The sequence below is a fragment of the Oncorhynchus masou genome, chromosome 21 (genome assembly GCF_036934945.1).
Source record: "Oncorhynchus masou masou isolate Uvic2021 chromosome 21, UVic_Omas_1.1, whole genome shotgun sequence".
Classification (NCBI taxonomy): Eukaryota; Metazoa; Chordata; class Actinopteri; order Salmoniformes; family Salmonidae; genus Oncorhynchus; species Oncorhynchus masou.
Window position 1 is genome coordinate 40,055,639 of NC_088232.1, and position 20,872 is coordinate 40,076,510.

The 20,872-nt window shown below is 43.6% G+C and overlaps 1 protein-coding gene across 2 annotated transcripts in view; it reads left to right on the forward strand.

Moving 5' to 3' along the window:
- Positions 1–20,872, forward strand: part of LOC135508341 (AT-rich interactive domain-containing protein 1B-like) — a 322,882-nt gene that overhangs the window by 253,155 nt on the left and 48,855 nt on the right. For both annotated transcript variants that reach the window (XM_064928452.1, XM_064928453.1), the window contains exon 8: positions 16,264–16,579. In XM_064928452.1, the coding sequence (XP_064784524.1) occupies positions 16,264–16,579 (316 nt within the window). The remainder of the gene's footprint in view (positions 1–16,263; positions 16,580–20,872) is intronic.

Genomic DNA, 20,872 nt, shown 5'->3' on the forward strand with positions numbered 1-20,872 from the left:
CTGAGGCAGAGCAGAACAGTAATATAAAAAGTCTGGAGTGAGATGAGCATGAAACGCTGCACAGCTGACAGGAGGGATATTCAGGGAGAACAAGCCAAATCCTCCGCCTCCATACACGTACATACACGCACGCACACATGCACATATACATACCCTTTCTCACTGTCTTTCTCTCTTCTCCCTCTCTCACACATACACTCAACACACAAACACACAAAGTTGGAGTGGCTCCATGGAGCCCCCAGGCGGTTGGAGTGCTCTTACGGCGGGGGTGCTGGGTGGACTCTGAGCTCTGGTTTTGAAAGGTTTAGTTCAGGCTGGTCTGCTCAGACTGGTCTATCTTGGCTGGGGCCTGGGCCGAGGTGAACAGGCCAGGCAGCTGCTGCTCATTGTTTTTAATGATGGCTCCATCTGCTCCCCGTCTCCCCCCGCGCCACAAAATTACTAGCCCATTAAACCAACATGGAAACGCACTCCAAGTTCCTGATCCCTGCACTCTGTTATTCTTGGCCTGTCTTGGCACTGCTAGGAGATCCAAGCCCCAGGCTGTGAACAACTGAACACACATCAGTGTGTATGTGTGTCCTTCAGCCATAGTCTCTCTCTCTCCCTCTCTCTCTCTCTCTCTCTCTCTCTCTCTCTCTCTCTCTCTCTCTCTCTCTCTCTCTCTCTCTCTCTCAGCTTACCTCACTCGCTTCTCACACACTCTGACACAGTGAGCTTGTACTCTGGCTAAGAACATGAAAACGGTCTCATGTTTCATTGTGTAACTTAAAGGCTACAGCATTCCTCTTTTAACAAGGGAAAATGATATTACAACCTACAGCTCAGCACAAGGAACTCTGCTGCCTCACCAGCTAATAACAAACGTTTCCACAACTTTAGGCAACGTTCTCTTAAGTCTCATTAGGTCATTAACTAATGTTATTGTGATGTGCAAGGAATGTTTCTAAGAGACCATTCCCTTAATGTCAAATAGAACTTAACCAGAACATGGTTACCATGTTCTCAGAATTCAATGTCCAAGACATGTTTCATGGGAACATTGCAGGAACATTTTTGTATATCAGCTATCAGCTGTCACCTGATGGTCCCAAAGAAACATTCTCCCAAAATGAAACAGTTTATTACACATCACACCTTGTTAGTGAACCACTGATTCATTCATAGTTCTTTTGTCTGTTGGCAAGGTTAAATATGCTCACACACAGTGCTTTTAACATAGTATTTTCAACTTACATTTTTGACACAGATGATTGCATTGTGAATGTTCATTTATACAATTATTATTATTCAAAATGATCTCTACTGGGATTTGAACTCACAAACACTTGGTTCACTGTATTCATATTGTATTGGTTCACTGTGTTCATCTTCCTGCTGCGACACTATGTCCGTGTCAGATACAGGTATGAGTTCATCTGACTGTTCTCAACATTGATTTGATTGACTTATTTCAGCAAGGGCTTTCTGTATAATTGTCTAATGTTGGTGGGCATGTTAACCTGTTTTAATTATACTCCTGAATTAGTATGATCCATAAAATAGTTTTTCTTGAGTGTACTTTTAACACATCAAATCAAATTGTATTAGCCACATGCGCCAAATACTACAGGTGTAGACCTTACAGTGAAATGCTGAATACAACAAGTGTAGACCTTACAGTGAAATGCTGAATACTACAGGTGTAGACCTTACAGTGAAATGCTGAATACTACAGGTGTAGACCTTACAGTGAAATGCTTACTTACGAGCCCCTTAACCAACAATGCAGTTTAAGAAATATGGATAAGAATGAGAAATAAAAGTAACAAGTAATTAAAGAGCAGCAGTAAAATAACAATAGCGAGACTATATATAGGTGGGTACCGGTAGAGAGTCAATGTGCGTGATTACCAGTTAGTTGAGGTAATATATAAATGTAGGTATTAAAGTGACTATGCATAGATGATAACAACAAGAGTAGCAGCGGTGTAGGGGGGGGGGGCAATGCAAATAGTCTGGGTAGCCATTTGATTAGATGTCCAGGAGTCTTATGGCTTGGGGGTGTAGAAGCTGTTTAGAAGAATCTTGGACCTAGACTTGGCACCCCGGTGCCACTTGCCATGCGGTAGCAGAGAGAACAGTCTATGACTAGGGTGGCTGGAGTCTGGACCATTTTTAGGGCCCTCCTCTGACACAGCCTGGTATAGAGGTCCTGAGTGGTGCAGTGGTCTAAGACACTGCATCTCAGTGCAAGAGGCATCACTGCAGTACCTGGTTTGATTCCAGGCTGCATCACATCCATCTGTGATTTGGAGTCACATAGGGCGGTGCACAATTGGTCCAGTGCTGTCTGGGTTTTGCCGTGTAGGCTGTCATTGTAAATAAGAATGTGTTCTTAACTGACTTGCCTAGTTAATTATTTTAAAAAATTAGAGGTCCCGGATGGCAGGAAGCTTGGCCCCAGTGATGTACTGGGCCGTTTGCACTACGCTCTGTAATGCCTTGCGGTCGGAGGCAGAGCAGTTGCCATACCAGTCAAGATGCTCTCGATGGTGCAGCTGTAGAACCTTTTGAGGATCTGAGGACCCATGGTGTGTTTGGACCATGTTAGTTTGTTGGTGATGTGGACACCACGGAACTTGAAGCTCTCAACCTGCTCTACTACAGCCCCGTCGATGAGAATGTGGGCGTTCTTCTTTTTTCTGTAGTCCACAATCAGCTCCTTTGTCTTGATCACATTGAGGGAGAGGTTGTTGTCCTGGCATCACACGGCTAGGTAACTGACCTCCTCCCTATAGGCTGTCTCGTCGTTGTCGGTGATCAGGCCTACCACTGTTGTGTCATTGGCAAACTTAATGATGGTGTTGGAGTCGTGCCTGGCCGTGCAGTCATGAGTGAACAGGAAGTGATTTCCATTTCATTCAACTTTGGAAGAAGCGTTCGTGGTAATTAATCACACTAAACAAACGTTTATCCAGTCATGGTTGGTTTCATTGCAATCCTCTGGTTGTTACTAACACAACCATACTTGATGGTTCTTTTCCCGGGACATATTTACCGAAACAAACTAATTTGAAGACACCAATCAATGACCTCATTGCGCACCAATGGTAGGACCGGGCTATCGTTGATTGACTGTATTTTGGCCCAATGACCACTGATCATCTTGTAATCTAGCTTGGAAGATAGCCAATGAGCTGAGGTAAACGGCAATATGTAATGGTTATACGTTCGAAGACCAGCCTTTGGGGTAAACTCTGGCATAAAAGAGGTTCATTTGCCATTACAAATCCTACTTGACGGAGCCACAAGTGTTACGCATAGCAGTACATAGTCAATAGCATTTTCAGCACGTTTATATATTTAAATTATGGTGAATAAATCAGGAAAAGCTAAAACAAAGTCTAGGTATACAGATTTAACCCAAATTATAGAGGAAATTGATAGAGAAAGCGAGAGTAAATAGTTACCCTTGTTATTTTAAAAAATATAAACTTTTTTAAATAAAAAATATTTTAAAAAATAAGGTATTTTTTTGGAGTGTGTGTTAGAATAGCATTTATATATTTTGTATATAATTCTTCCCTTCAGAATGTATCACTGTACCAATTCGGCCACTTGGGTACATTTGGTTACATTTGCGTGGGACACCTGGATGAGCTGGAAGTTATCTGTCTAAAATTATTGTTGCCATCTTATGTTCTTCATTAAAATCATCCCCAGCATCCTATCTGTATGTTTGTCTGTAGCTCCGGCTTCTGGACCGGAGCTACAGGCAGTTCGATTAGGGTATGTCTTTAGGCGGAAATTGAGAAGAGGGGGAGTACCCCAAAGAAATTAATATATTTTTTTTTTGTCCAGTCTTTTTCTTTGCAACTCTGCCTAGAAGGCTAGCAGAGTTCACTATTGACGTTGAGACTAGTGTCTTGCGGATACTTTTTATTGAAGCTGCCAGTTGAGGACTTGTGAGGCATCTGTTTCTCAAACTAGACACTCTAATGTACTTGTCCTCTTGCTCAGTTGTGCACCAGGGCCTCCCACTCTTTCTATTCTGGTGGGGGGCGGTATTTTGACGTTTTGATGAAAAGCGTGCCCAAAGTAAACTGCCTGCTACTCAGGTCCAGAAGCTAGGATATGCATATGATTGGTAGTTTGGATAGAAAACACTCTAACGTTTCTAAAACTGTTACAATAATGTCTGTGAGTATAACAGAACTGAAATGGCAGGCGAAACCCAGAAGACAAACCATTAACAACAAAAAATCAGCATAGCACTGATTTCAATGCCTAGCACTTTTATAATAGGGTGAAATCGTCCCTGACTGCAGTTCCTGGGGCTTCCACTAGATGTCAACAGTCTTTTGAAAGAGTTTCAGGATGGTTTTTGGAAAAATGAGGGAGAAGTTGTTGTTTTTCTAAGTGGCTCCCATTTTGGCTGTAGTGTTTCCAAGCGCATGGCCTCCTGAGAAATGTACAATTGTGTACGCTTGCCTTGCAATGCAGCTTAAGTAACATAGCTAGCCTACTATTTACTTATTGTGTAGTGGAGGATCAAAAATAACCGTATATCTATGGATGTGTAGCTAGCTACAGGTGTAGCCGATCTGTGTATGGAGCCTAAAACGTTAGGTTCTGAACTAATATTCATACCAATCTATGAACCTCAGCTATCATAGTTGTTATATCAACTTCAAGTCTGAATGGCATTTTAATGAAGCCTATGGATAGAGTAGAATATAATAACTGTATTGTGCCACGATGCAAGTCCTATATTAATGTACTGTAGTTATTGCCACGCGTAAGATCCCCACATTGTAGCCTGTACATTGAATATATTCACTGATCATGTACTCTTCCTTGGCAAATAAAGGTTTGGTTCAGGTATGAATCTCTGAGACATTCTTTTTCAGTCATATCAAAGTCCATTCTTTGAATGATGATGTGTCTGCATGTATGTATTACAATTATACACTTCAACAGTGTTTACCACTCCTGCTCCTGGGACATCAATGATTACACATTAGTCTATTGCATAGTTACAGAACATTTTTTATTTAGGTAAAGGCTGATAACAAATCATATATACAGAATAAAACCTATGCATATCTAACTCCCTTCATCTGCATTAATCTGAGGACAGGATAAGATACTTAATTTCAACCAGTAGAGAATGTGAAACGCTTTATTGAAAGAAGTTCATTATCCAGGTGTTATAAATACATAATACATGCATTATAATTATGAAAATTGTAATATTATAAATAAAAGTTCAATCTGTACATCAATGCACATATGTTGTGCATTATAAAACGAGGAAGAAAGACGAGGTGGGAAGAGTGGTGTAGAAGACAGAAAGGAAAAGAGGTAAGAACAGAGGCAGACAGCATATGATTAGTGAATTACATTGCTACCCTAATATTCTCTCAGTTCATCACAATTACAGTGTCTCCAGCGGTGTCTCCTAACCAGCCTTGGGCCCCCAGTTGGCCAGAGGTTTATCTTAAGAGCGGGTGAGGTGGCAATGACGGGACTGGCTTCCTGTTTCACATCTAAACATACCTGCAGACGAGAGACAGATGGATAGAGAGAGAACATGATTAAGCCTGTTTTTTTATTCTATCACGGTCAGTCATCATAATCATCAGGAGGTGTAATGCAAAACTGACCTTGGATCATTAACTCTGGGACTCCTACATCTCTGTCTGTATTTCAATGTAAAGCATCTCTTTAATAATACTTCCTGTTAACCCGACCAAGTGTCCTCTCACCTATGATCATGATGTGCCCTCTGTGTCAGCCAGTTCAGATGTGGGAGGGGTTCACCAAAACAGCTGATATAACCTAGAGGATTTAGGGAGAAGGGGGAGAGGGATGAAGTGAAGGAGAGAGACTGTTATTGTGTGTGTGTGGTCTCACCTGGTGTCCACACTAAGTGGCTACAGAGTACTTAATGCTGAAAAACAGACACATGAGGACAAGCAATGGAAGATAATGTCAATAGAAGATACTGTATGTGACGCAGACACCTATCGGAGTGTACCTGAAACATTTAAATATAGAGGGCTATGTGTCTCACCACTTGGTTATTGCAAGGCTACCCCCAGGGAAATCATGACTTGGCAGCAACAGATAGCAACAGATAGTCCAGTGAAAATGGCTGTGTTTATCTGGTGTAAATCTGAAAATTAGCAGCTGACACCTTAAGGATTTTTAGTTAATGCATGTGAGACAGGTTCCATGTACGACAAGAAAGGCAGAGAAGAAGAGAGAAAAAGAACACAGAACAGTTTAATTACCTCCGGTTATGAACATTTTTGCCAGCAATACAGCCTCCATGGCCTGTTCCTCGGACAGTGAACATCTGACAATATCTACATTGTCGTCCCCTTGATCAGCTCGCTCTCTGAAAGTAAAGAAAATAGATTATTTTTTATAGATATGAAAACAATAACTGAGATGTCAATCCAAAGCAGCAGATGTCATTTTCAGGATATGTCAATACAGCACAGAAAGCTTAACACCAGACTGGTGTTGTGGTTGTTCATTTGGTGATAGGAAACATGCAATGATACCTGCACCATCTACAAGCTGCATAGACTCCCTAACTCTTCGCCATTGTACATGATGGCCGATTGCTCTGAGACTTCCTTTGACCATTCTAAAGCCCGCATGGGGCATCCTTGCCTTAATGGAGCTGACTTACTGGTCTAACTCTTCATCTGACATATCAGAATAGCATTCCCTGAGAGACATATTGTGTTCTTTCATCCTTCTGTAAAAAAAAGGTAACCGTTTCACTGTCATGAAATATGATTATATATCGACTATGACACAAATAGGACATGGCCTGCTTATGAGTTGCCATGAAAGAAAGTTAGATTAATTCTACCTGAAAATGGTGAAAACAGGTATTCATAGCTAAATGCTTTTGGTTAGGTTGAGAATAATATTTGCATGATTTATCATTCTACGGTATATATGTATGTAATGTATGGATGTAATATAGTAGAATGTTATGAACCGACACTGAATCATAGGAGCTAACTACTAGCTATGTAAAAGTTGGAGGGAAGAACACCCAGTGCTGCTTACCTGAGATGCCATCATCACACAGTCCTTCTTCGTAGGTGTCCGCTATGACTTCCTTTATGTCAGAAAAAGGTTGCTTTCAGAAGAATTATTTATTATTGAAAAAAAAAACTGTTTTCACTCGACAAAAAGACACAAATGTACCTCCATAGCATATAACAATTTGCCTGTAAATAACCACACCTTCAAACAAACTTGCTACTGTATGCAGAATTCTTGATGCACAACCAAAAATGCTACCATATCATGCCAGCAAGCTCACAAGCGAGCCACTCAGGCGCAGAATGATGACGTGTGGAAGAGGGAAAGGAACGAGATGGGAACAACAATTTGTTGCTAGTTGGGGAAGAAGTCTTATAGCCGATCTAGGTGGGAACCCCCCCCCCTCTCATAGACCAGATATGCCCTAACGACCAAGGGGTGGCTTGCTACTCAATGTAATAAAGTAATGACTATTCAAATAAGTTACTTTACACATTATGTTGGATGACAATTTTGTTAGCTACGCTGTCCTTATGAACCACATAGCATATCATTACAGCAGTATGTACCGGTATGTTAGCTTGCTACCTAATGTTAGTAGTTATACTGTACATCAAACTTACCAGTATATCAACTATAGGCTACCAGTATATCAACTATCTAATTACCCAATGTTTATTGACTTGATTTTTCCGTCATTCTTAGCTTAGCTAAATGGTATAGTCGTTGTGTGTTCTCAATGGACATTCCGGTGCTTTTGTAAATTCCCTCTGGCAGTTGTGGCAGTCGTGGTCAAAAGTTTTGAGAATGACACAAATATTAATTTTCACAAAGTTTGCTGCTTCAGTGTCACTATTTGCAGTGTGGACCATTCTTTTTCAAGACCTCTGCAATCTTGCATAATCAATGCTTGGAGTTTGTCAGAATTTGTTTTTTGTTTGTTTGTCCACCCGCCTCTTGAGGATTGACCACAAGTTCTCAATGGGATTAAGGTCTGGGGAGTTTCCTGGCCATGGACCCAAAATATCGATGTTTTGTTCCCCGAGCCACTTAGTTATCACTTTGTCTTATGGCAAGTTGCTCCATCATGCTGAAAAAGGCATTGTGGGTCACCAAACTGTTCCTGGATGGTTGGGAGAAGTTGCTCTCGGAGGATGTGTTGGTACCATTCTTTATTCATGGCTGTGTTCTTAGGCAAAATTGTGAATGAGCCCACTCCCTTGGCTGAGAAGCAACCGCACACATGAATGGTCTCAGGATGCTTTACTGTTGGCATGACACAGGACTGATGGTAGCGCTCACCTTGTCTTCTCCGGACAAGCTTTTTTCCGGATGCCCCAAACAATCGGAAAGGGGATTCATCAGAGAAAATTACTTTACCCGAGTCCTCAGCAGTCCAATCCCTGTACATTTTGCAGAATATCAGTCTGTCCCTGATGTTTTTCCCTTATGTTTTTCCTGGCTTCTTTGCTGCCCTTCTTTACACCAGGCCATCCTGTGCAAGCTCTGTACTGGTGGTGCCCCAATCCTGCAGCTGAATCAACTTTAGGAGACGGTCCTGGCGCTTGCTGAACTTTCTTGGGTGCCCAGAAGCATTCTTCACAACAATTTAACCGCTCTCCTTGAAGTTCCCTATGATCTGATAAATGGTTGATTTAGGTGCAATCTTACTGGCAGCAATATCCTTGCCTGTGAAGCCCTTTTTTGTGCAAAGCAATGATGACGGCACCTGTTTCCTTGCAGGTAACCATGATTGACAGAGGAAGAACAATGATTCCAAGCACCACCCTCCTTTTGAAGCTTCCACTCTGTTATTTGAACTCAATCAGCATGACAGAGTGATCTCCAGCCTTGTCCTCGTCAACACTCACACCTGTGAGTGCGATGATGACTGCTTGTCTAGCTTCTTGCAAATCAACATCCGGTGAACGCCAACATCCGGTGAACGCCAACATCCGGTGAAATTGCAGAGCGTAAATATCAAAATACAGAATTCGTAATGTTAAACATTCATGAAAATACAAGTGTCTTACATCGTTTAAAAGCTAAACTTCTTGTTAATCCAGCTGCTTTGTTAGATTTCAAAAAGGCTTTATGGCGAAAGCATACCATGCGATTATTGGAGGACAGCGCCCCGCATACAAAAGCATTATGAACATTTTCCAAACAAGCAGAGGCGTCACGAAGTCAGAAATAGCGATAAAATAAATCACTTGCCTTTGAAGATCTTCCACTGTTTGCAATCCCAAGGGTCGCAGCTACATAACAAATGGTTGTTTTGTTGGATAAAGTCCTTCAATAATCCATTGGTTTCCCTCATTCAAAATGGATACAAATGAATCACAAAAATGACCAATAAACTTCGTCCAAACAAGTCAAACAACGTTTCTAATCAATCCTCCGGTACCCTAATATGTAAATAAATGATAAAATTTAAGACGTTGAATAGTATGTTCATTACCGGAGATAAATAACAAAGTGCGCACCCTCATCTACACACACCACAATACTACAGCCAAAATGGGAGCCACCTAGAAAAACTATAAATTCTTGCTCATTTTTCAAAACAAGCCTGAAACTCTTTCTAAAGACTGTTGACGTCTACTGGAAGCCATAGGAACTGCAATCTGGGAGGTATTCCATTGATTTTCCCATAAACAGCCATTACAATGAGTGGTGAGCTCAAAAAAAATAAATCCGAATGGATTCTCCTCGGGTTTTCACCTGCTATATCAGTTCTGTTATACTCACAGACATTATTGTAACAGTTATAGAAACCTTAGAGTGTTTTCTATCCACTACTACCAATTATATGCATGGCCTAGCTTCCTGGCCTGAGTAACAGGCAGTTTACTTTGGGCACCTCAGTCATCCAAACTTCCCTAAGAAGCTTGCTTGCTAGCTAAGATTTTGAAAGTATGATGTTGACATGATAAGTCCAATCAAAGCTATGGTACATATAATGTGACTTGATGGAATTTTAGATTTTGCGATGATGTAGTGTCCCCATAAGTGACAGAACACTGAGCCAATCACGGTGCAACACGGCGCAACTAGGGAACCAACCTTTACGCTCTATATTTTCTGCTGGCTGCCCCACCACCACCACAGAAAGCACTGAAACACCTGCATTTTGGAGCTGACTTAATCAATAAATAAAAATAGAAACCATGCAGCTTTATTAACAAAATTATTCTATTTTTTTTACATTCTTTACAAACTGATATGTGACATATATCATTGCCAAAATAACAAGCAAAACAGGCAACAATTATTAGTATTATTTTTTATTTTGGCTAAACAGGTGAGGCTCTGCCAAGTCCTGATAACTGATACACAGAAATGTTCTTGCAATGTTTCCATGTAACGTATCTAGAGCATAATTATATTATTGTCTGGGCATGTGCTGTTTGATATTATCTTCTTGCGTCGAGCAATCCCGGATCCAGGATCCTATTTATAGCCTCAAGCTCATTAGCATAACGCAACGTTAACTATTCATGAAAATCGCAAATGAAATGAAATAAATATATTTGCTCTCAAGCTTAGACTTTTGTTAACAACACTGTCATCTCAGATTTTCAAAATATGCTTTTCAACCATAGCTAAACAAGCATTTGTGTAAGAGTATTGATAGCTAGCATAGCTATAAGCCTAGAATTCAGCCAGCAACATTTTCACAAAAACAAGAAAATCATTCAAATAAAATCATTTACCTTTGAAGAACTTCAGATGTTTTCAATGAGGAGACTCTCAGTTAGATAGAAAATGTTCAGTTTTCAAAAAAAATATTATTTGTGTAGGACAAATCGCTCCGTTTTGTTCACGTTTGGCTATGAACAAAACCTGTATCCAGTTATAGCCTCAAGCTCATTAGCATAACGTAACGTTAACTATTTATGAAAATCGCAAATGAAATGAAATGAATGTGCTAGCTCTCAAGCGTAGCCTTTTCTTAACAACACTGTCATCTCAGATTTTCAAAATATGCTTTTGAACCATAGCAAAACAAGCATTTGTGTAAGAGTATTGATAGCTAGCGTAGCATTTAGCGTAGCATTTAGCGGGCAACATTTGCACAAAAAACAGAAAAGGATACAAATAAAATCATTTACCTTTGAAGAACTTCAGATGTTTTCAATGAGGAGACTCTCAGTTAGATAGCAAATGTTCAGTTTTTCCTGAAAGATTCTTTGTGTAGGAGAAATCGCTCCGTTTTGTACATCACGTTTGGGTACCAAAAAAAAAAATCGAAAATTCAGTCATCAAAACGGCGAACTGTTTTCCAAATGAACTTCATAATATCGACTGAAACACGGCAAATGCTGTTTAGAATCAATCCTCAAGGTGTTTTTCACATATCTCTTCATTGATATATCGTTCGTGAATGTCTACTTTCTCCTGTGAATCGCTTGGAAAAAGACGTGCAGTTGAAGATGACGCACCAATTTCGACGGAGTACACCGGGCGGATACCTGGCAAATGTAGTCTCTTGTGGTCAATCTTCCAATGATATGCCTACAAATACGTCACAATGCTGCAGACACCTTGGGGAAACGATAGATCGGGCAGGCTCATTCCTTGCGCATTCACAGCCATATAAGGAGACCTGCTCATTTCCTGTTTGAAGTTTCATCTTGGTTTAGCCTGTAGCATCAGTTCTGGGGCACTCACAGACAATATCTCTGCAGTTTTGGAAACGTCAGAGTGTTCTCTTTCCAAAGCTGTCAATTATATGCATAGTCGAGCATCTTTTTGTGACAAAATATTGCGCTTAAAACGGGCACGTTTTTTTATCCAATAATGAAATAGCGCCCCCATAGATGTAACAGGGAATGTTCTTGTAACTCTTAACGGCAAAAGATTTTTGCTAACATAGATAGAATGTTACCCTAACTAACTCAAACATTAGGGGAAACATTACAAAAATGTTTTCTCTCTATATAATTGTTAGCTGGGTCTTTACTAATGCAATGAGGTACAGCATCCTGGTTGACCACTTACAATGTTTAAGTACAAAATATGTTGACCGCCCTTTGAACTCCCTTTCAAACACAAGCGGCACAAGTTCTTTAACATTATCTAGTAGTTGATACCAAGCTCTTTAAAGGCCTCCAGTTGTTAGCTCAGCTGCTCTGCTCTATAAGACAGTCAGTGAAGAGAGGAAACGCCTGCTGTGCCTCTCCCACACCTAACATTCCACAATCAACCTGCTTTGGACAGCAGTTTGTGAGCCTGGATGCTTTGCTGGGCCCTTATACCTAATTCGGTTCAAGGAAAGCTCGATCCCAGAGAGCCGGAGGGGCAGTGGAGATTTTGGGAAATGGGTTGGACTGAGTACGAAGCCCTGAGGTGCTCCAGAGCTTCTGCACCACAGACGCCCTGCTGAGAGAGATGCTGAGAGAGATGCTGAGGTGGCTCTGAGAGGATCTACCTGGGGCCTCAGGCCAAATAGCGGGGGGGGTAGAGAGGGAGGGAAAAGGTGAAAGAATTTCAGAGTGGTAGAATGGACATAATTCCTCTCTCCAAAAAAATGATGTCATCCTTCCAATTTGTTTGTGTTCAGCAACATACTATACAGTATTTTCTTATATATTAGCCAAGCAACTCTGCCCATTCTATATGTTCTGCAGCTGTAGAATACAGCCACAGCCATGTAATCTATGTTACATTCCTCAGTGACGGTGTCCACAGATTCAGTGGGCAGCTATTCTCTGGTACACAGGGTTTTTTCCTGCATTGGCCAGGGATGGGCGAGCCGGCTGTTAGCAATGCTGCATCCATTCTGCTGAGGAAGCAGTGTCTGTAATCTGTTTGGTCACAGTCCTCCTTTTCCCGCGGGAGTGTGGGGATTAGAATACAGCTCGGCAAGAGCATCCTCAGAAAGGGTGACCAAGCCTGGAATTTCCATGTAATTGGTAACGCACCACAGTCTTCTCTCTGCGGGTTATAAATACCACACCTCCTAAAGACCACCATATCCTGAGAGAGGAGGGAGGGACAGGAGAACAGGAAGGTATGGAGAAGAAATTACATCTTTCTGGTGCTTTTTCTCTCTGTTTTGCTTGTAAATGTGTCTAAACAGCAAAAGGAGGATCCGGTGATGATCACCTGTTTGAATGTGGTGTAAAAGTCTGAATGAGGACGAGAGGTCACTCAGAGCAGCCCTAGAAGATGTGGCGGTACTCTGGGTGAGAGATGGGCCCCTCAGTGGCTGTAGAGGGCAGAGCAGAGCAGGAAGAGGCAACACTAATCTGCCCAGAAGCAGCAGTCTGGCACAGCACCAGCTACAGTACCAACCATCCTGGAAATGAGCTATTCTCACCCTGAAGAAGAAATTCTCACAGTTAAGCTGAATGTGGATCCTTCTCGCCCCTCGAAAAAAGCAAAATAAAACTTTATAAAATAAAAGATGCACTATATATACAAAAGTATGTGGACACCACTTCAAGGATAGGGGATTCAGCTATTTCAGCCACACCCATTGCTGGCAGGTGTATAAAATCAAGCACACCGCCATACAATCCCCATAGACAAACATTGGCAGTAGAATGGCCTGAGCTGAGCTGAATGATTTCACAAGCCTAAGAACACCATGCACAATACTAAATGTCAGTGGTGTAAAGGTCGCCGCCATTGGACTCTGGAGCAGTGGAAACGCGCTCTCTGGAGTGATGAATCACGTTTCACCATCTGGTAGTCTGACGGACAAATCTGGGTTTGGCAGATGCCAGCAGAACGCTAACTGCCCAATTGCATTGTACCAACTGTAAAGGTTGGTGGAGGAGGAATAATGGTCAGGGGATGTTTTTCATAGTTTGGGCTAGGCCCCTTAGTTCCAGTGAAGGGAAATCTTAATGGCAACTTTGTTGCAATCGTTTGGGGAAGGCCCTTTCCTGTTTCAGCATGACAATGCCTCTGTGCACAAAGCGAGGTCCATACAGAAATGGTTTGTCGAGATCGGTGTGGAATAACTTGACTGGCCTGCACAGAGCCCTGACCTCAACACCTGGCCCTAATCACCCAACATTAATGCTGACCTCACTAATGATCTTGTCGCTGAATGGAAGCGAGTCCCCTCAGCAGTGTTCTAACATCGAGTGGAAAGTCTTCTCAGAAGAGTGGAGGCTGTTATAGCAGCAAAGGGGGGACCAACTCCATATTAATGCCCATGATTTTGGAATGTGATGTTTGACGAGCAGATGTCCACACACTCCTGGTCATGTACTGTATATATTTTTTAAGCGTATCTCTGGTCCCCCTAAACATGGCACTCTTAAACTGTCTCATAAATGTCTCATTAATGTCAGTATGACTGATCAACTCTGTCCAGTTTAATGTAAATGTCCTCATTCATACGACTCTCATGGTGACGTTTGTGTCAGTGTAAACCACAGTAGATTAGGACCCTGGCCGGGCCGTCTCGGAAACTTCACAGGCTCTGCCTCATTCTTTTTTTTGACAGGAGCTTGGGTGCTAAAGATAGAAAAAGCCAATCGGAGTCAAAAAAAGTCAAAACCAGAGAAGGAGAGCGAGAGCACAGCCAAGAACCACAGTGTCCACACACACATGCAGACACACACACACGCAGAGCAGTGAGAAGCCATGGAGCAGAGCCAGGGTCCAGCCACTGTGACTGTGTAGGATGAGATAGGCCTCTGACTCAGGCGTTTCAGCTGCAGCACGTACAGTACTGTAGAATGGGAAGGAGAGAGAGGATACCACACACCAGATGATTCCCATGGCTCTCTTCTCAACTATGTCACTGCTTTGGAAATAATGGAATGGTATTGTGCCTCACTTTTTACTTGCACACAGACATGTACAGAAACACACACACACACACACACACACCACAAATGCACACAGGCACATCTTCCCCTATCCATGTTTTAAACATCCTACTGTGTTTGTCTTCCATCCCCCTTTTTCTCTGAACGGTTTCCTTTTTGGAAAGTTTAAGATGGGGTCCCAAAACCCTTGGCAGGTGTCAACAGTGTTCTAAATCAGCTACCTCCCCAGATACATATCTGACTCTCTGCATCTCCTCATACACTAGATTTCATCACACATTCTGGACAAATTCAACTGGAGCAGCAGAGTTTCATGGGAAATTATTTTATTTTGATTTGATATAAATCCCATCTCCGAGGGGGGGACTTTTTTGCTGTTGAACAGGTTTATGTCATGCGGAATGTCTTTCCACTGAAGCAGCTCGAGGATACCAAAAGACATTTCCATTTTTGGAGTCAGTTCCTCACACAGAATATTTTCATTCAACTCCCTCATTCAGAGCCAAAAAACCCTTTTGGTTTAAAGCGACTTGATCCCCTTTTCCAGACATATTCTCAGAGGATAAGGCTGTAAGCCCCAACTAAAGCACTCTTAATCAAATCAAAATAAATAGCCACCTTCACAAAACATTTTCTATTTTTCATGGAATTGTCCTTAGATTAAAAAAATCACGGTGGAAAGTACCCATGCCTGCTTTGTGTGCTCTGTGTGTGTGTGAGACTCCTTTTCCAGCTGGTTCTGGACTATGTTGATCCAAAAAGGGGTTTAAGTGTGCTTTAGGAAGGATTGTGTCATCATGCCTGTATGGCTGCTGGGGCAGGGAGAAAGCCGTAACTGCAGATTAGAATGTGACTCTCAAGTGTTTCTCAGACTCATGCTTAAGCTGTGCAATTGCTCCCATGCTGATTCAGCATCCATCCCCTCCCATAGATATCAGATCTGCAGCCAATGTCAATAGCAAAAGCTTCAGTGAAACAAACACCTGTATCCACATCTGCATAGATGCACCCTACAGAGGCTATTGAGTCAAAAATGTCATGCTGTAGTATGTGTCAGTTAAGCTGTTTTATCTGACATTTGCTTTTATTTGACATATGAAGTTGAATTCCTATAACAATGTTATCCTTGTGCTGATACGTCGTAGCTACATACTGTAATGATATGGTAATTTAGCAGATGCTTAAATCTAAAAATAAAAAATAATCAGTTGACTCGAATATAAGATTATCCTTGTGTGCCAGACCTCTAGGTTCTCCTCTGTAGTGGGTGCAGAGCGATTGGCTTCGTATAACTACCATAAAATAGATGACTGAATTCATTACAGTCACTATTCATGTTGAGGGATACATTTATTGTTACTGTTAACCTGGTGTCTACTCACTCCCAGATGTTCTATGTCTCCTCTCTCCTCAGGAAACGACCCACGTCCACCCAACTACGGCGGGACCCCCAGTGCCAACTACAGCAGCCCCGGGCCAGGCTCTGGCATGACCAACAGCCAGGGTATGAATGCCAGCAGCCCCATGCACGGCCAGGGTCCCGGGCAGCCTATGGGCCGCAGTCCTGGTGTGGGCAGCCGGCCCTACCCCAACATGGCCCCCAGCTCCCCCAGTATGCCCCAGCCAGCCGGCCCTGGGATGGGCCCTCCTTCACTGGGCAATGTCAACCGCAAGGCCCAGGAGGCAGCCGCCGCTGTCATGCAGGCCGCAGCGAACTCTGTACAGGGCAGGTGAGTTAACGTGTTATATTTTTTACCTGATGATGTGTGTGTGTGTGTGTGTGTGTGTGTGTGTGTGTGTGTGTGTGTGTGTGTGTGTGTGTGTGTGTGTGTGTGTGTGTGTGTGTGTGTGTGTGTGTGTGTGTGTGTGTGTGTGTGTGTGTGTGTGTGTGTGTGTGCATGCGAGAATGCATGTGATCTGTGTGTGATAGTGACATTGATAGAGAGAGCGAGAAGAGGAGAGGAATTGGGCAGAAGGTGGAGCACATTACTGCAATGCTCTTTTGAGAAGAGCCTATTTTTACCACCCCCTGAAATAGCATGCTAAAATTAGTGAGCATAAGGCGTCACTCACTTGTCACTACAGAGACTTTGGGGCTTTATGGTCTTCAGTACCTAGTTCTCTATGCTCAGACTGGGGAGATATAGAGGAGCGTTGTGTGAAGAGCGTTGTGTGAGGAGCGTTGTGTGAGGAGCGTTGTGTGAGGAGCGTTGTGTGAGGAGCGTTGTGTGAAGAGCGTTGTGTGAGGAGCGTTGTGTGAAGAGCGTTGTGTGAAGAGCGTTGTGTGAAGAGCGTTGTGTGAGGAGCGTTGTTGTGAGAGAGCGTTGTGTGAAGAGCGTTGTGTGAAGAGCGTTGTGTGAGGAGCGTTGTGTGAGGAGCGTTGTGTGAGGAGCGTTGTGTGAGGAGCGTTGTGTGAGGAGCGTTGTGTGATGAGCGTTGTGTGAAGAGCGTTGTGTGAAGAGCGTTGTGTGAAGAGCGTTGTGTGAGGAGCGTTGTGTGAAGAGCGTTGTGTGAAGAGCGTTGTGTGAGGAGCGTTGTTTGAGGAGCGTTGTGTGAGGAGCGTTGTGTGAGGAGCGTTGTGTGAAGAGCGTTGTGTGAAGAGCGTTGTGTGAAGAGCGTTGTGTGAAGAGCGTTGTGTGAAGAGCGTTGTGTGAAGAGCGTTGTGTGAAGCGTTGTGAGGAGCGTTGTGTGAGGCGTTGTGTGAAGAGCGTTGTGTGAGGAGCGTTGTGTGAAGAGCGTTGTGTGAAGAGCGTTGTGTGAAGAGCGTTGTGTGAAGAGCGTTGTGTGAGGAGCGTTGTGTGAGAGCGTTGTGTGAAGAGCGTTGTGTGAAGAGCGTTGTGTGAGGAGCGTTGTGAGGAGCGTTGTGTGAGCGTTGTGTGAAGAGCGTTGTGTGAAGAGCGTTGTGTGAGGAGCGTTGTGTGAGGAGCGTTGTGTGAGGAGCGTTGTGTGAAGAGCGTTGTGTGAGGAGCGTTGTGTGAGGAGCGTTGTGTGAGGAGCGTTGTGTGAGGAGCGTTGTGAGGAGCGTTGTGTGAGGCATTGTGTGAGGCGTTGTTTGAAGAGCGTTGTGTGAAGAGCGTTGTGTGAAGAGCGTTGTGTGAGGAGCGTTGTGTGAGGCGTTGTGTGAGGAGCGTTGTGTGAAGAGCGTTGTGTGAAGAGCGTTGTGTGAGGCGTTGTGTGAGCGTTGTGTGAGGAGCGTTGTGTGAGGAGCGTTGTGAGGAGCGTTGTGTGAGGAGCGTTGTGTGAAGAGCGTTGTGTGAAGAGCGTTGTGTGAGGAGCGTTGTGTGAAGAGCGTTGTGTGAAGAGCGTTGTGTGAGGAGCGTTGTTTGAGGAGCGTTGTGAGGAGCGTTGTGGAGCGTTGTGAAGAGCGTTGTGTGAAGAGCGTTGTGTGAAGAGCGTTGTGTGAAGAGCGTTGTGTGAAGAGCGTTGTGTGAGGAGCGTTGTGTGAGGAGCGTTGTGTGAGGAGCGTTGTGTGAGGAGCGTTGTGTGAAGAGCGTTGTGTGAGGAGCGTTGTGTGAAGAGCGTTGTGTGAAGTGCGTTGTGTGAAGAGCGTTGTGTGAGGAGCGTTGTGTGAGGAGCGTTGTGTGAAGAGCGTTGTGTGAAGAGCGTTGTGTGAGGAGCGTTGTGTGAGGAGCGTTGTGTGAAGAGCGTTGTGTGAAGAGCGTTGTGTGAAGAGCGTTGTGTGAGGAGCGTTGTGTGAGGAGCGTTGTGTGAGGAGCGTTGTGTGAGGAGCGTTGTGTGAAGAGCGTTGTGTGAGGAGCGTTGTGTGAGGAGCGTTGTGTGAGGAGCGTTGTTTGAGGAGCGTTGTGTGAGGAGCATTGTGTGAGGAGCGTTGTTTGAAGAGCGTTGTGTGAGGAGCGTTGTTTGAAGAGCGTTGTGTGAGGAGCGTTGTGTGAGGAGCGTTGTTTGAAGAGCGTTGTGTGAGGAGCTTTGTTTGAAGAGCGTTGTGTGAAGAGCGTTGTGTGAAGAGCATTGTGTGAGGAGCGTTGTGTGAGGAGCGTTGTGTGAAGAGCGTTGTGTGAGGAGCGTTGTGTGAAGAGCATTGTGTGAGGAGCGTTGTGTGAGGAGCATTGTGTGAAGAGCGTTGTGTGAGGAGCGTTGTTTGAAGAGCGTTGTGTGAGGAGCGTTGTGTGAGGAGCGTTGTTTGAAGAGCGTTGTGTGAGGAGCGTTGTGTGAGGAGCGTTGTTTGAAGAGCGTTGTGTGAGGAGCTTTGTTTGAAGAGCGTTGTGTGAAGAGCGTTGTGTGAGGAGCTTTGTTTGAAGAGCGTTGTGTGAGGAGCGTTGTGTGAAGAGCCTTGTGTGAGGAGCGTTGTGTGAGGAGCATTGTGTGAAGAGCGTTGTGTGAAGAGCGTTGTGTGAAGAGCGTTGTGTGAGGAGCGTTGTGTGAGGAGCGTTGTGTGAAGAGCATTGTGTGAGGAGCGTTGTGTGAGGAGCATTGTGTGAAGAGCGTTGTGTGAAGAGCGTTGTGTGAAGAGCGTTGTGTGAGGAGCGTTGTGTGAAGAGCATTGTGTGAGGAGCGTTGTGTGAGGAGTATTGTGTGAAGAGCGTTGTGTGAGGAGCGTTGTTTGAAGAGCGTTGTGTGAGGAGCGTTGTGTGAGGAGCATTGTTTGAAGAGCGTTGTGTGAGGAGCGTTGTGTGAGGAGCGTTGTTTGAAGAGCGTTGTGTGAGGAGCTTTGTTTGAAGAGCGTTGTGTGAAGAGCGTTGTGTGAGGAGCTTTGTTTGAAGAGCGTTGTGTGAGGAGCGTTGTGTGAAGAGCCTTGTGTGAGGAGCGTTGTGTGAGGAGCATTGTGTGAAGAGCATTGTGTGAAGAGCGTTGTGTGAAGAGCGTTGTGTGAAGAGCGTTGTGTGAGGAGCGTTGTGTGAGGAGCGTTGTGTGAAGAGCATTGTGTGAGGAGCGTTGTGTGAGGAGCATTGTGTGAAGAGCATTGTGTGAAGAGCGTTGTGTGAAGAGCGTTGTGTGAAGAGCGTTGTGTGAGGAGCGTTGTGTGAAGAGCGTTGTGTGAAGAGCGTTGTGTGAGGAGCGTTGTGTGAGGAGCGTTGTGTGAAGAGCGTTGTGTGAAGAGCATTGTGTGAGGAGCGTTGTTTGAAGAGCGTTGTGTGAGGAGCGTTGTGTGAAGAGCATTGTGTGAGGAGCGTTGTTTGAAGAGCGTTGTGTGAGGAGCGTTGTGTGAAGAGCATTGTGTGAGGAGCGTTGTTTGAGGAGCGTTGTGTGCCATGGAACTATTTTATTTATTTTACCTTGAATGAAATGTATTCTTGTTTATAGTACAGTACGAACTGTATATTGTGCTACTATCTATCAATAAGGTATTTGAAGCATAATCTCTCTGTTGAAATTATGCATAGTCTCCTACAACGAAATGCTGGGTTAAAGGCTGAGTGGCAGTAAAAGACATGGGAAAGACAGTTGTACCAATGAACAAAGATTCACTATGTTACCTTGGAAAACACTTCACAAGATATGTACAACACAACACCAAGCTACTTAGGAAACTCAAAACCACTTGGACAAGAAGATTAAAAGCAGCATTATGAACAACCTTGACACATATCAAACAATGTAATGGGGATTATTATCTAGTGTGTTTGAGCATTTAATGTGTGAGTGCTTCCCAGAGCGGAGAGGAGAGGAGCAGTGGAATTGTGTGTGGGCAGTTAACTCTGGGTGAACCCTGTCAGGAGAGCATGCGTAAAAAACATGCATGCTACTTTTGAAAGGGTAGATTCTCTGTCAACCAATCAGCTAGTAGGAAGAAGGGAAGTGGTCATACTGAGCAGCTCGGGGCTTTGTTTAATGAAGCAATGCTTGTTGGGAGACGGGTGGAGACCGATCAGCAATGCTTCTGCTGAAGTGGCCTTGTGGATGTTGATCTCTATCTTTGTACAGAACATCATTAATAGAACTGAGTGAGTTTTTAGAACATCATTAATAGAACTGAGTGAGTTTTAGAACATGAATTGAACTGAGTGAGTTTTAGAACATTAATAGAACTGAGTGAGTTTTTAGAACATCATTAATATAACTGA